This window comes from Eleutherodactylus coqui, chromosome 7 (assembly GCF_035609145.1).
Source record: "Eleutherodactylus coqui strain aEleCoq1 chromosome 7, aEleCoq1.hap1, whole genome shotgun sequence".
NCBI classification, from domain to species: Eukaryota; Metazoa; Chordata; class Amphibia; order Anura; family Eleutherodactylidae; genus Eleutherodactylus; species Eleutherodactylus coqui.
Genome location: NC_089843.1, coordinates 175,055,468 through 175,070,909, shown reverse-complemented (window position 1 = coordinate 175,070,909; position 15,442 = coordinate 175,055,468). Strand labels below are relative to the sequence as shown.

At 44.0% G+C, this 15,442-nt stretch overlaps 1 protein-coding gene across 1 annotated transcript in view; it reads left to right on the top strand.

The window, feature by feature from the left end:
• Positions 1-15,442, top strand: part of SMARCAD1 (SWI/SNF-related, matrix-associated actin-dependent regulator of chromatin, subfamily a, containing DEAD/H box 1) — an 85,138-nt gene that overhangs the window by 28,941 nt on the left and 40,755 nt on the right. Inside the window, exons 6-8 of the mRNA XM_066574035.1 lie at positions 4,699-4,784; positions 6,543-6,644; positions 9,282-9,366. Coding sequence (XP_066430132.1) covers positions 4,699-4,784; positions 6,543-6,644; positions 9,282-9,366 — 273 coding nt within the window. The remainder of the gene's footprint in view (positions 1-4,698; positions 4,785-6,542; positions 6,645-9,281; positions 9,367-15,442) is intronic.

Sequence of the window (15,442 nt, the reverse complement as noted above, 5' to 3'; positions counted from 1 at the left end):
AAAAGGGAACCGGTAACCTGTCTAACGCACCATAAACTAAATAATGGTGCTCTTAGGGCAGGTAAGAGGGAATTGGGTGCTGTACTTTTCACACTCACCCACTTCCTGGTTCCTGTGGTGCCTACCTGTACATAGATATAGCAGATTGGCCTATTTTTGGTTTAACTCTTTCCCTCTCTGTGACATACATGTCACAGCAGGGCTTTGTTAGACCTCCTTTTTCAGGAGCAATACCACACATGCCTCCTTACATTGTATAGATAACTACCTGGGGGGCTAGAGCCAGGACTCTTGCTGTTCCGTTGGTGTTATCCCCCTTCCTCCCCACACACACCAAATCAAAGTACTAACGACTATTTGTCCGTGAGTGACTAAGTTACATGCTCTGCCCCAGATCACATGACGTCCTCACGGGTTCTTCAATATGTTGATGAAATCCAACAGTCATCGCAGGTCTTTTAGTGAGTTACATGTGATGTCATTCACTATATTATATTATAAGTGACGTGTTGCCAGAAACACTGGTACTATAAATAATACTAATAACTAGCTGAATATATATTGGCTATCTTTCTAATGGTTTATCCCTTTGCTAAGCTTTCCATGCTGACCACCATTTCTCCTATTCTTTTTTAATTTGTACTTGGATGTTATACCACTTGTGTGCTATGGATGAGGCAGCTCTCCTTAACCCTTTCCAATCCAGTGTCGGACATCGTCCGACTTTGAGATTTCCCGACATGGACCTCGCTCAACATGGGAGCTGATGCATGTTTCTAACACTATGCAGAAGAGAGGTTCGTCATCGAGTTCTCTTCTGCATATGTATATTACAGAATGCAGGAGGGAGGTCTGATGTTGGGCTTTCGGACCTTTCTCCTGCATAGTCTAAGGTGTGTGTGTGTGTGTGTGTGTGTGTGTGTGTGTGTGTGTGTGTGTGTGTGTGTGTGTGTGTGTGTTAAATATATAAATGTATTTAATATATATTTATATATACTATATTTTCTTTTTGTGTGCATCTGAAAGGGTTAAGGGTGACATGTAGAGCTATCCGTCGTGTTCCTTGGCTTGCTGATGCTTGTAGTGATTTAAAGGCTCTTCTCAGTTACTAGTGTGACACCATCTGGTGGTTATATTTGTGAGGCTTGTATTCTGCTTACCCGAGTGGGCACCATGGAGTGTCATTGTGATATATATTTTCTAATTTACCTACATGGAAGAAACCACAATTGCAGCAAAGGCAAAGATCTGTAGTTGCGTGTGGTTTTGCATTGTGCTAGTGTTGTGGCTCCGCTGTTGTACATTTAATCCTTTAACTTCCAGGTAACACCACTGTACCAAATATTGACTCCAGATATTTGATCTCTTGTACCTGATCTATACAAATGTTCTTCCCAGCGCTTGATGCCAGCGAGCGAGTCTCCACACACAAAGCTGTGGGGCTCTCTGCCATGTCATCTTGCAGCTGTTGCCCCACGTTTTAAAAGGCTTTAAACAGGAGGAGGCATGTTTATGTTTAATAGCGAGTGCTTTAACTTCAGGCACTTTTCTGTGAGGCGCGGAGACCTTGTTTAACATCTGCCTCCAGATAATTTGCATCATAAACGCTACACTGTATCACGGGGCTGTCAATGAGACATAAACATGGGAAATTATCACTAATGTACTAAAACTGCCCAAATGGTGTTCAGGTTGGAACATTCCAACATTTACTGGTTTTTATGATTGTGTATATATATTTTTTTATAGGTTGTAGGTGAAAATGACCGCTATTTATCGCTGCCTGCTAGTCTGTGATTAATTCCTCACCAAATTAATCTGCAAAACTAGGTTTACTAGCTGTTGCAAAATTCTGCCCCAGGTATGTCCTAAAGTTCATGATCAAAGCAATGGAAGAATTTACCCGCTCATCTTAATATATAGCTCATAACTTTCTTCCATCTGCATCATTATCTTGTCACATGAAATATCCCCTGTTGGACAAGAGCTGATCTGACATGTCTTCGTGTTATGATTGATTTTAGTCTAATCCCTATAATTCCTGTTGATGTGAAAACCTAATCAAGTTGGCCATACACACAACATAATGATCGGCCTCCGTTGTCTGTGTTTTTACAGCTGTGGAGCCGGCCGTGACCCTATGTACTGCCACATATGTTGGCGAAATTGTACTTCGCGGGACCGCATGCTCACACAGGGGTTCATACGCAATGCACCTGTTGTTTTTTTTTTTTTGTATTTCATGCGCTGTCACTTTGCAATGACGCATATACATGCCACCAATACGCAGGTTCTGTCTCGCATATATATGCGTCAAAATACAACATGTGTTCTTTTTTGCGTTTGTATATTATGCAATTCTGACACACTAACGTAAGCGGAACTGCGTAAGCCAATGTAATTGATTGCCTGCGAGTTGCCGCTTATCACTTGGGCTACAGAACCTGCATAATACATGGTTAACACACGCCCGTGTGAGCCACACCTGAGGCTGTGTTCGCACGTTGTGGAAACTCCTTAGCGGGAAATGTTTACTAGCAAAGTAAATGGGATACAAGCAAATCCTGGGGGCATGTAGAGAGGGTGGCTGGGGACCGCTGCAGGTTTTCTACTCTAAGACCTCATGTCCACGGGCAAAAGAAGAATTAAAATCCGCAGCGGATTTTAACTCTTCTCTGCGCGAGGATCCGCACCCCATAGGGATGCATTGACCACCTGCGGGTAGATAAATACCCGCGGATGGTCAATAAAAGGGATTTTTTTTTAAAATGGAGCATGAAAAAATCTGGACCATGCTCCATTTTCGTGCTTGTCTCCCTCGGGCTTCTATTGAAGCCTATGGAAGCCGTCCGGATCCACGGGAGACCTAAAATAGGAATTTAAAAGAACTAACTCACTCGCAGCGGGCCGGGAAGGTCTTCTCTTCCTCACGGCCGGATCTTTCTTGCTTCGGCTCGGCGGATGTGCCCGGCGCATGCGCGCGGTGCCGCCGCCGTGACGAGTTCATCCGCCGGCCGAAAAAGAAGATCTGGCCGTGAGGAAGAGAAGACGTTCCCGGTCCGCTGCGGGTGAGTAAGTTCTTTTAAATTCCTATTTTAAGCGCTCATGTCCGCGGGGCAGGAGGGACCCGCTGCAGATTCTCCATGGAGAATCCGTAGCGGGCCTGATTTTCCCCGTGGACTTGAGGCCTAAGGCTTGTGTTACTGGAATCTATTTGCGCAGCATTTTGCACGATACGTAGTGAATAGCATCCATTGATTTCAATGGATTTGTTCACATAAGCGTATTCTGCGCGCACATTTCAAGTCATGCAAAAAAATAAAATAAAATATGCATCATGCTCTATTGTCTTGCACGTATTGAACTAATTAACTTAATTGACCATTTCAATGAATGGGAGCATGGTTGAGTGTGTTTTTTTTTTTTTTTGGCACACAGAGGACAGTAAAACATGCATTTATGCACATTAATGTGCTCACACCCATGTGACACCAGCCTGACTGTACTGTAACTCTAACCTGTCAACTTGCTGCGGAAAATGCGCAATATGTGAACGCACCCTTCCAGGACTTTACTATTAAAGATCTATCCTCCGGGTAGGATAGTTGTTCAGTGGGGTCAGCTGCTTGGGATCCCTGATGACCATCTGTTCACCCAGCCACTGTGGACAGCTGTGTCCACATAGCAGCCCAGGTTGGCATTGCACCCACAGCTCCCATTGAGTTCAATGGGAACTGCACTTGCAATACCAACCTGGCTGCTACACTAAAGACAGCAGCTAAGCTGTATTAAAAAAAAAAAAAAAAATTAAATATCTACTATTAAAAAATCCCCCCCCCCCTTTCCTCTTTTTGCTTAAATAAGCCTGTTTTTAGTCCTCCATTTACTAGATTCCTTTAATCACAATTACACCCCTGAGAAATGCCAGCTGGGGGGGAGAGCTGCTGGTTTAACGTACGCCTGCCCAGCAGCTATCGAAAGTGATTATGGGCACGGTCGCTGGTGGTACAATACCCTTCAGGAACACTAAGGGAGTATTCACATGATGGTTGTGTTGCAGGAATTCTGCGACTGAAAATCCATTCCGTTCATCTGGCCGCGGTGTTTCTGCAGCATGTGCCTGCGGTTCTGCAAGCCCCATTGATAAATGGGAATATCTGCATTGAATCTGTTGTGTGAATATACCCCGATTTGTCTTATTTTTAACCTTTCTTGCGTTGCTTCATTTATTTTCTATGACGTGATTTCTTGAATAGGATAAAACTGTCCGGACTTATGCCGTAGCTTTATCCCACAAAGCCGTTGTGTAGTAAGAAATAAATACAGGAAATTAGTAATTACAATTATTTTTAAACTCCGACTCTGAAGAGCTCTCACAAGAAAATTATATGTTAGGGGACATTAAAAAATCTGATGCATATGCCTTTGTATTAGTCATTTTCTGTCTGGTTCTTATGACTGCTACTAATAGATGGTCATTTTGAATTTGTCAAAGGCTAATGCTGCAGTTCAGAGCCGGTCAGGTCATGAACTGCTAATACGCTTCATTATTGCAAACCAGGCAGTAAGATGTGGGTGGTTTTTGGCATTATCAGTGAATCCGTTTTGCAGTCTCTGTAATGTATAGTTGCATCATAATATCATAATTTTACTGGACATAAGGTATTAATAATAATAATAATAATAATGTTGTTTAAGCTTCATCTCGGAAAAGGAAGCTGGAAGACAATTCGAAAGGAAAGACTAAAGAGCAAGTTGCAAAGAAAAAAAAGGCTGATTCTTCAGTAAGTAGTGCTCAATTACATGTAAAAGGGATTTGGGGAATGCATTTAAAGACGTGAAGGACGTAGGTCTTGTGATAGAGCTATCTAGCCCAATTTTAAAGGACCCAAGAAACCAATTCAAAGGATAAAGCCAACAGTAGTCATGGTGTCACCTATAACATTGCTTACTTTCCAGTTGTACCCAAAACAAAAATAAGTTGGTCTCTTGTACGGAGTCCACACATAGTGAAGGAAATTCACTACAGATTTCACTGCAAGTCCATGGTGATTCCAAACCAAAATCCACTTGTGTTAAATTGCTGCAGCAGGTACTGTGAATTTATCATAGATTTCACCCCTCTACTTTTGATGGAGTGAAGTCTGCAAGAAAATCCTTGACATAATTGACATTCTGTGGATGTGATGGTCTGCAGCATGCTCATTTTTCACAACATCTGAAGGGGGTTTTCAAACTCCATCCGCGCCCATGGTGCTGTAGGTGATTGCGGATTTGAAGAGCAAAAGTCATCGAGGTCCTCAGTGTGTGAATTCAACCTAACAAGAAGCTAACTAATTGGGGTCACTCACATTCTTTTTCTTTGCCAGTCATAATCTTTCCAGACCTCTTGCAGGTACAAGGTTGCCTGCCCATTTGGAACTGGCTGAGGTGCTGTTACAGGATTGGAACGTAGTATGTAAGGCTGCAAAAACAGACATATGTCCATCTAATTCAGCCTGTTATCTCCCCAATGTGGATCCAGAGGAAGACAAAAAAAACCAATGAGGTGGAAGCCAATTTTCCCCATTTAAAGGCCCATTTAGACACAACGATTATCTCTCAAAATTCGCTCAAAAGCCATCTTTTGAGCGATAATCGATGTTTGTAACTGTGTTTTCCTTAAGCCGTCGCTCATCGTCCTCTTTCAGCATGCTGAAAGACGACAATGAGCCTTATCAGGGATTCACAGCAGGATACAGCTGATACTATTGTTTCAGCTGTATCCTCCTCCCTGATAACAGGCTGGGTATGAAGCAGTCCAGCTCTGTTCTCCATACCCGGCACAGAGCGCTCGGCTGTATTAACAGCCGGGTACTCCGTGCAGAAGACAAGCGGGGACACCCCGCTTGTCTTCTGCATCCTCCGCTCCGAGAGCTTGGCTGTATGACAGCCAGGCACTTGGAGCGTCGGGAATAGCTTGTCTTCTGCATCCTCCGCTGGCAGTGCAAGATGATCGCTCATCTTGAGTAATCATCTTGCACTGTAAATGACACAACGATGATCGCTCAAAAGTGGCTTGAGCGACATCTTTTGAGTGATTATCGTTGTGTCTAAATGAGCCTTAAGGGGAAAAAAATTCCTTCCCGACTCCAAATTTCTCCTGTTCTGCTAGTTTATTATCATGGTACTGTACATAGCCCAGTCGCTATAAATTTCGATGGATATGAGACAGACACACACCCCCCAACCAGCAAACAACCAAATGGCAGTTTTACTTTAGACTACAAACCTTCCTGTATTGGGTATTTGTTACATAGCGTACTAAGATTATAGTGATACAATATGTGGATGATGCTAAAGCAAGTAATATCATGTATGTTCTAGAACTGCTTTATTTTTATAATGACACATTGCTTCTCATCTACTTCTGAACATGTCATGATCTGGGACAGGGAATTTGTAGTTTCTTTAATCCTTGTCATCCACCCTGACATGACTCAGTGGAATTCGGAAGTCTGTTTGGGGTGTATAAATTACTTGCGTTCCTTTTATATTCGCAGTTTGCTTCAGACGACACTTCTTCTAGTTCTGAAGATGAATATGAAAAACAAGAAACCAGCTTGAGAAAGCTGTTGAAACATTTCCCCGATTTGGATAAGGAGGTGAGATGAGCTGCGCGGGTCTATTTTTCCACTCCGTCATCCTAGTTTTAAATGGTCACTGTTGATTCAACAAACGTAATGTAAATCAATAGTGCAGGCGATTAGAAGACCCTCTGTAATAAATCTTTTAAGAAATAAATGCTTTCTCCGCTTATCAGGCTCCTTTTCTTCTCTCCATCCCTTCTGTTCACGGACTCGGAAACCGGCCTTAGTAGACGAGATGAGCTAAGGGCCCTTTATCATGGAATGATTTAGAGTTCAAAAAATTTAGAGTTATGTGAATTTGAATGATAATCATTCATTCGTTGTCCGTGTTTACCCTGAATGACGAACGATAATTCTTCCACTTTTCAATCGGCCATTTAATGCAGAAACAAAAATCATTATCAGTCATTTCCAAGTCATTGCATGTAAAATGCGATCATTCAGTCGTTCCCATTCACTGGTACAGTCTCCTGAAAGACCAACAATCAAGTAAACAAGTAAATCGCAAAAAATGTAAACTATTGTCTGTATGTGTGAACTGACTGCATTTTAAAGCAAGCAACTTTTATCATGCGCTCATTTGAACAGTTTCTTCTTAATGTAAAAGAACCCTAACAGCTCACTGAGGTGTCAGATTACATGCTGTCCACAAAAGCCTGTGGAGGAGGAACAGAGTGAGAGTGAACTAGAGAGACAAGACCACTGAGGATGCTGCTGTGGCTAGTAGTGTATTAGTATTTCATTTACTGTAATTGCATCTCCATTGCTTTGTAATGTCTTCCATGTTGCTGCTTCTCTGTATATTAGAGATACAGGTAGGGGAGCATAAATTCCTCTTATCTGTATGTAGTGTATGGGACACATCACAGCAGCTTGTCTCCACCTAGGAAAAACTTGGAATTGGAGATAATGTACAGGGAGCTAAATGGATGATAAATGCAAGGTGTAGAATAGCAAGAAATAGTGCTATTTCTCATATATAAACACCGTTGCTAATTCAGGAAAGGCATCTGTAATGACAGATAAGATTAAGAATCATGAAAATACAGCCTTTTGTGATATTCTAAATAGCATTTAATTTTTTTTTTAGCATTTGTTTCAGTTCTATGTCTACTCTGGCTAACCGCTGTGTAAGAAACTGCAGTACATCCCCATTCACTTGAATGGAGACAAGCTGCCCAGGATATATTTTATGTTTGATAGGTACAGGTTCCACCTCTGGGACTCTCCACAAGTCCCCCAATGACCATTTTGGAAGTAGAGGAAAGATATATGAGCAATTATTTTATATATACAGATAGTCCCCAACTTGCGAACGTTCAAGTTACGAAGTTCGCAAGATGTGTACAATCTGTCCTGCACAGTATGATATAATGCTATGGCGTTACATCATACTGTGCAGGGACCAGACAGCCTTCTATCAAGCCTGTCCAGTCAGATTGCGGGACACGGTGCAGTTGCTAGGCAGCCAGGAGCCTTCTGAATGGCCCCAGGGCTGCCTATGCAGAGTGCCTATGAAGCGCACTTCTTGATAGGCACGCTGCATTGGCAGCTCTGGGGCCTTTCAGAAGCCCCCCGGCTGCCTAGCAACCGCACAGCGTCCCGCGATCTTATCGCAGGACACTGTACGGCCCCCCTTACAGCCGGCACCCGGTGGCAGCAGTTCCGACGAGCCGCGCCGCTCGACAGAATTCTAACACTTTAAATACCGCTCTGACAGCGGTATTTAAAGTGTTAACAGTTCCAACGAAGAACAGCCTGAACCCGACGTTGTATGGAGCGGGATCCACCCGCGATCCTGCTCCATACAAACATTTGTTCGGACATACGAACAAATGTACTTGTGAACAGGCTCCTGGAACGGAACCTGTTCACAAGTGGGGACCATCTGTATTGCATTGCATATTGCATTCAGTGTGCAAAAGGGCCACATAAGCTTTAGATGAAAACTTAATATCCCTTTCCCATTTCTGTACAGAAAAGCTGCTTCTTTTGGCAACACAGTTTGAAATCTTGCTACAGTCACAAACTGGCTTGCAACGTATTTCTCTGAGGAGTAACTAAAGTCACGTTCCAGAATTGATTCTTGTGTAATACTTAGCTGTCTTGTAGCCGCCGCTTTAAAATGGCAGTCAATTATGGGAGCGTGGAAATGTCCTGTGCGAATGTCGCCTAAGGCTGGATTCAGACATGGCAGAATTCTTGTAGTACAGATATTGTTGCCAATCTGGACTGAATTTGCTGCAAAATTTGCACGTTACAGGTGGCCTTTGCTGTGAAAAAAAGGTGACATTCGCAATGAAAATCTGCTGCAATTCCTCAACGTAATGTTCATGTTGCTGATTTGACAATCCACAGCGTGCCCTGAAATTCCCACAGCTTTCTTTCATACTGTAAATTGTCATGGATTTTTAATGCGCAGCACCCCAGCCACCTGTCGTGTACCTGGCCTAATGGTTACAAAAGTTGTAAGCGCCAAACATTTGTATCCTTAATATTCACTAAGCAAACAGTTGTTATACTTGTCTGTTAATGATAAAAGTGGTGTCCGATGTCTTTTTACTGAGACTTGCTTTATTCCCAGTTGTGGAACTAATTGGATAAGTGCTTTCTATGATGATGCCATATTTCTTGTTTGTTTTTTCTTGACAGGAGCTTCGAGAGGTACTTCAAGAGCATGACTGGTCTTTTCATGAAGCACTTGAGGCACTGAAGTTGTTTGCAGAGGATGAGCAAGGTAACAAGAATCATATAAAGCTATAAAAGTAAAGTATTCGTGTTCACGCTCGGCTACTTGGCTTTGGTCTGACTAGGAGAGTCGGTAAACAAGGACTGGCAAGTAGAGAGAAATTGTGCTACCTGGGAGTTCCGTTTGCTCACATCTATAATAGTAATATGCAAAAGAATGGTTAAGTCTAACAATGAGGATGACACAATATTGCATCTCATATTCTGCTGCGATGCAATAACCACGCTATTCTTTGCTGTCACTTAATAGTATAAATGTGATGCGTTGTATACTGGACTTCACCCAGTTCATTTTCAGAATCCTTTCAGGTATAATGGGGGAAGAACAGGTGGTAAGGGAACTTTAGGCGCTAACACACTTAGACCATTGTTAAAAGGTATATCTAGCTAATGTGTTTTTCTTTAAAGAGTTTATTCACTTTGAAGGACCTTCTTCCAAATGCCTTGTTAGGTAATATAGGTGGGACCCTCCAATACCAGTAATACCAGAGATCCACTGAATGGTGCTGTATCTATGCATTGTATGGACACGCTTTGATGGAAGTAAATACCTATGTAATGCTTCCCACTTCCTGGGCAACTTCCTTGTACCCTAGAAATGGACTTTCCAGCAATCTAGTCTTGAGGCAGTTCTCTAGTTTGGGCAGATAATCCCTTAAACAGTCCAGGAGCCTAGTAATGGATTTATCTGGTTTATAAAATAACACAACTTATTTATGGCTGTTCAGAGGCAAACAATATTCTTTTCAAAAGCTATTTTAATACATTAACCCTTTTCAATCCAGTGTATGACATGCAGGTTTTTCTGCATAGCTTTGATGTCTGGCAAGGTCTGACATGTGTCTCTAACAGTATGTCAGAGGCAGTTCTGCATATGGATGTTAGAGTATGCAGGACAGCGCTCCATACATACATAGGCAGAACAGCCCATCGGCAAAATGTAAAATCTCCTAGCTCCCGGTTGCTAAAGGTAGCCAAGAGCCTAGAGCATTGGCCAGAGGCTCCGTTGTGTGGTCCCCGGTAACGTGATCACCATTATCCAAGGTTATAAAACGGTAGCGTTCTACTTAGGCTGGTCTCGCATGACCGGATAGGAATTGCGGATTGCACAAGCGTTTGTTCCGTGATAATACGCGGATCAATAAAATGCATTGGGTTACACAATTCTCACATTAGCGTGTCGGAATTGCGTAATCCACCCACAGAAAATAGACTGAAAAAGACTTAGATTAAGTCGAAACGTCGCCATTTTATGGAGCAATAAAACCTTTTTTTACCATTTCTACACCGTTTACGCTGCCGCCTCCTTGTATACTATTGCATTTACTTGGGTTCATGACCCCACAGGTGGCTTGGCATACAGATTGGAATCTCTGCACTTAAGTGCATGTGTTAGGTGTGCTGCGGGACTTTCCTACTATTTCTACCCACAGAAAATAGAACGCAGCATGTTCTATTTCACTGCGGATATCTGCGACAGAAGAGTCCATTGTGCTCTATAGTCGCGGAAATACTCGCCACATCACTAAACGACGGCGGGAGAAATATACACAAGCAAAAAAAAGTGTCCTGCACATGACCGTCTGCGTGAGTACATACATAGCCCTACCCAGGATCATGGGCAGGCTCACAGCTGAAATTTTTTTGGCCTCACATGTCCATCCAGTTAAAGGGGTTGTCCCGCGCCGAAACAGGTTTTTTTTTTTTTCAATAGCCCCCCCGTTCGGCGCGAGACAAACCCGATGCAGGGGTTAAAAAAGAAAACGGGATAGTGCTTACCTGAATCCCCGCGCTCCGGTGACTTCTTACTTACCTGGTGAAGATGGCCGCCGGGATCTTCTCCCTCGGTGGACCGCAGGTCTTCTGTGCGGTCCATTGCCGATTCCAGCCTCCTGATTGGCTGGAATCAGCACGTGACGGGGCGGAGCTACAAGGAGCCGCTCTCCGGCACGAGCGGCCCCATTCAGAAAAGAAGAAGACAGGACTGCGCAAGCGCGTCTAATCCGGCGATTAGACGCTGAAAATTAGACGGCACCATGGAGACGAGGACGCTAGCAACGGAGCAGGTAAGTGAATAACTTCTGTATGGCTCATAATTAATGCACAATCTACATTACAAAGTGCATTAATATGGCCATACAGAAGTGTATAACCCCACTTGCTTTCGCGGGACAACCCCTTTAAGCCTATTACCCCACCCCTCAATCTTGATCCAGAGGAACGCCAGGTCTCAGGATGCTTTAGGCCTCATGTCCACGGGGAAAATCAGGCCCGCTGCGGATTTTCCATGCAGAATCCTGCAGCGGGTCCCTCCTTTCCCGGGGACATGAGACTGAAAATAAGAATAAACTCGCCTGTCCTGGACGCTGCGGGTCTCCCCTCCGTCGCGGCCGGATCTTCTTTCTTCGGCCCGGCGGGTGTGCCGCGCGCATCTGCCGGGCCAAAGAAAGAAGATCCGGCCGCGACGGAGGGAAGATCTGCAGTGTCCGGACAGGTGAGTTTTAATTCAGGTACAGGTGTTCCGCGGATCCGGACGGCTTCAATAGAAGCCTGCGGGAGACCCGTACGGAAAAGGAGCATGTCGTGATTTTTTACCCGCACGTGGATCCGCGCCTGAAGAGAAAAATGACATCCGCAGGTATTTAACTACCTGCGGGTGTCCAGTGCATCCCTATGGGGCACGGATCCGCATGGGGAAAAACGCTGCAGATTTTAAATGTTAATTATCCTGTGAACATGAGGCCTTACTGTTTGCATGACACAAAACTCATGTCATCGTTTTCTTCTCAATCATTTATCCAGATGTCCCAAACAGTCTGAAGGGGGCTTCTTCAGAGAAAATACTGTACAGGCAGAGGACTGGGGTAAAGTTATTTCTCTGATGAAGCCCATTGCTGAAGTGTTGGAGGGGAAAAAAGGGGTCAACACTAGAAATATTGAGTCTTTGCCTAAAACGTTTTATATATTTGTCAAAAGTTTTAAAAACCTATGCTTATAATTGAATCGAAGCAGCAAACTTTGTGAAAACCAAAATTTGTGTCCATCTCAAAACTGGGCCATGACTGTACACACATACATACTGCTTTGTCCGTGTGTGCGCTTTCATCCCTATCTGAACTCTAACGCTGCTTAGCTTGTGTGAACTGCCTTCCCTTATAACTTGGATGGCTTCCCTCCACACCATACTCTGATCTGCAGTGTACATCCTCTTCCTCCTCCCTGCTGCTAGCTGTAAAGGCCTGGTTTACATTGCTCAAGTAGGCAGGCACGTTAGTAAAAGCATGACCAGTGTAAATAGGCGAGCACTTGGGAGAGTCGAGTGGTCGAGCAGACATAGTGCAGTCGTCTTGCAATCTTCCTGTATAAACAGACAGGAAAGTCCACAGAACACTGCATGGGTGAGTAAGATAACAATAGGAGGAGGTATTGGGGCCTGAAAATGCATGAAAATGTGAGGGCAAGTCAAGTACTGACCCCATTAACTGGGCCTAGTGAACTGGGTCCAAGTCCTTGACCAGCCAGGCCTGACCCTGAGAGTAGGAAGTGGTAGAGAGGGCCAACAGCAGGTAGGAATATTGCTGACAAATCTTTGTCCTGTATTCGCATGGGTGAATGGGATTATGGTCTGTGAAAAACTGATAGTTTTGGGGGTTTTTTATACAATTTTTTTAATGCAATTTTAATTTTCTTTCTTTTCATGCATGTTTGCTAATGATTTCCACGTGCGATTTGTATTTGTTTCAAATCTGTTCATATGCATTTTTCATCGCCCTGCATTTCTTGTTTGTTTTTTCTTTTATGTGCTCCCCATAGTAACATGCATTAAAATACATCACACTGCAATCATGTCATGCAGTTTGCATGCATATCTGTTTTTTGTTTTGTTTTTTTTTAAAGCTCCCATAGAAAATATTGACCCATTCAAATGATACTTTTCCTGTACGATCTCAGAATGGGACAGAACTGGAATGGGAGAGTCGCCCATGTCAATACAGCCTCAGCTGTGTGAAGTAGATTCTCAGCAGCAAAATAGTGGGACGTTTTTATCGAAAAGTACTTAAATTTGGGCTTAAAGGGGTTTTCTAGTGAAATACTATTGATGACCTATCCTCAGGGTAGGCCATCAATAGTTGATCGGCCAGGGTCCATGGCTCTGGACCCTGCCCGATCAGCTGAGTGGGCGTATGCTGTCAGCACCGCAAATACACAGAAGTCGGAGCAGAAGCCTCAGCACCGACCTCAGTGTAGTGGCCGGTAACTGCAGGCATGACTCCCATTCATTTCAGTGAGAGCCGTGCCTGCAACTACAAGCACCAGCCATTACATTCAAGGTCAACGCAGAGACTTCTGCTCAGACCTCTGTGTATTTGCGGCACTGACAGCATGCGCCCGCTCAGCTGAACGACAGCCCCTGGACGATCAACTATTGATGATCTATCCTGATGATGGGTTATCAATAGTATTTCACTGGGAAACTCATTTAATTTTTCATTCAGGAAACAAATGAAAAATTGTGGCAAAGCCTTTAAAGATGGCAAAAGGATTTAAGTGGGTTCTGCGATTTTAAGAAACTTTGTAATATATTGTTACAAATTTGCTTCCTTGGCAAGTCTTAGGGTGGTTTCACACTTGCGCTGGGGGTTCGGCTTTCCTGCTCCGTTCAGAGTGCAAATAAGGGGAATCCTCGGGGCTGGACAGTTCCATCTCTGAGCAGAAACGAATAGTGCCGGGCGGACCCCATTGACTATAATGGATTCCGCCCAGCCACCCGGTTTTAGGACGGAATGCAGCACTTTTTCTTCCGGTATTTGCAGCCGGATCTGCGATGGTTTCCAATCTGCATCGGAACCTACCTTTTAAATGAACTCTCCCACAAACCGCTTCTGTCAGTTGATGCTGATCACTGTTTCCATGTGAAATCCGTTTACTGCTTTGTAGCTACTGGTGTGGCAGCCTCTGTCTTAGGCCTCATGCCCACGGCCCTGACTAACTCTGCCAGCGTAGTCCGCCACGATGTCCCCCAAAACCCCGATACTTACCACTCCAGATCTGCCGTACACGTTCTGCATGGAGGGCTGGCGTGCATACGCGGTGCATCGCATGATGCGCTGGCAGTGTAAGATGACGCGGCCGGTGGTGCGCGGGGACGCGTATTCACGCGATAGTTCCGCTACGGTGGAATTCCGCAGCGTGAACATTGAGCTTTTATGTTCAATAGAACCTAATAACTGCCGGTCAGCGCCACGGATTTCCGCCTCGTAAAACGCAGCAGAAATCACTCAGTGGGCATTAGCCCTTAATTAGATTATAACATTTCTGAATATCACATAATCCATTCCAATAAACCCACACCCCCCAAAAAAATGTAGGTACACTTTAAAATGGTTTTATAAAATGGCTGTCACTGTGCCTATAGCAACCAATGTCTGACGCATTTAAATGTAATCTGGAATCTACCCAACGCTGACGGTACTGAATGGGCCAATTGTAAAGCCATATCTCTCATTTTGACCTGCACTTAGCCTAAGGATGTAGGCGCAGAAAACCTCCTTTATCAGCTATCCACAGAGTAGGTGATACCTAATTGTTGAGAGTCTCAGTGCTGGGACCCCCACTGATGTCCTGATCCCTCGTGATTCCCAGACCCCCCAGTGATCCTGTGGGCAGAAAAATGATTTGGAAAATACCCAGTAAATGCAGTTTGGGCTTGGAACCTTAGTAGTCTGAGACAGACTGTTTGCTATGACAGCACTACGTATGAGGCCGTGACTTCATCCAAAGCTGTTTGTGTGAATGCTCCCTTAGCAACGTTTTACTAATGTTCTTTACCACTCTGTTGGATTACGTCAGGGTGAGCAACATTGTGTCAGAACCCCCAAACGGAACTATATGAAACAGACCTCTTATGTCCTCTTTACAAGGATTTCACTAGATAACGTAATTCACTAAACTATACTGCAAAAACTACGGGAAGGAAAGGGAACCCTTGTAAAAGTGGGATCCATTTAACGAATGCAAGTGACTGGTTCCATTCAGGGGTTTTCACCCGGCCTATAAGAACCCCT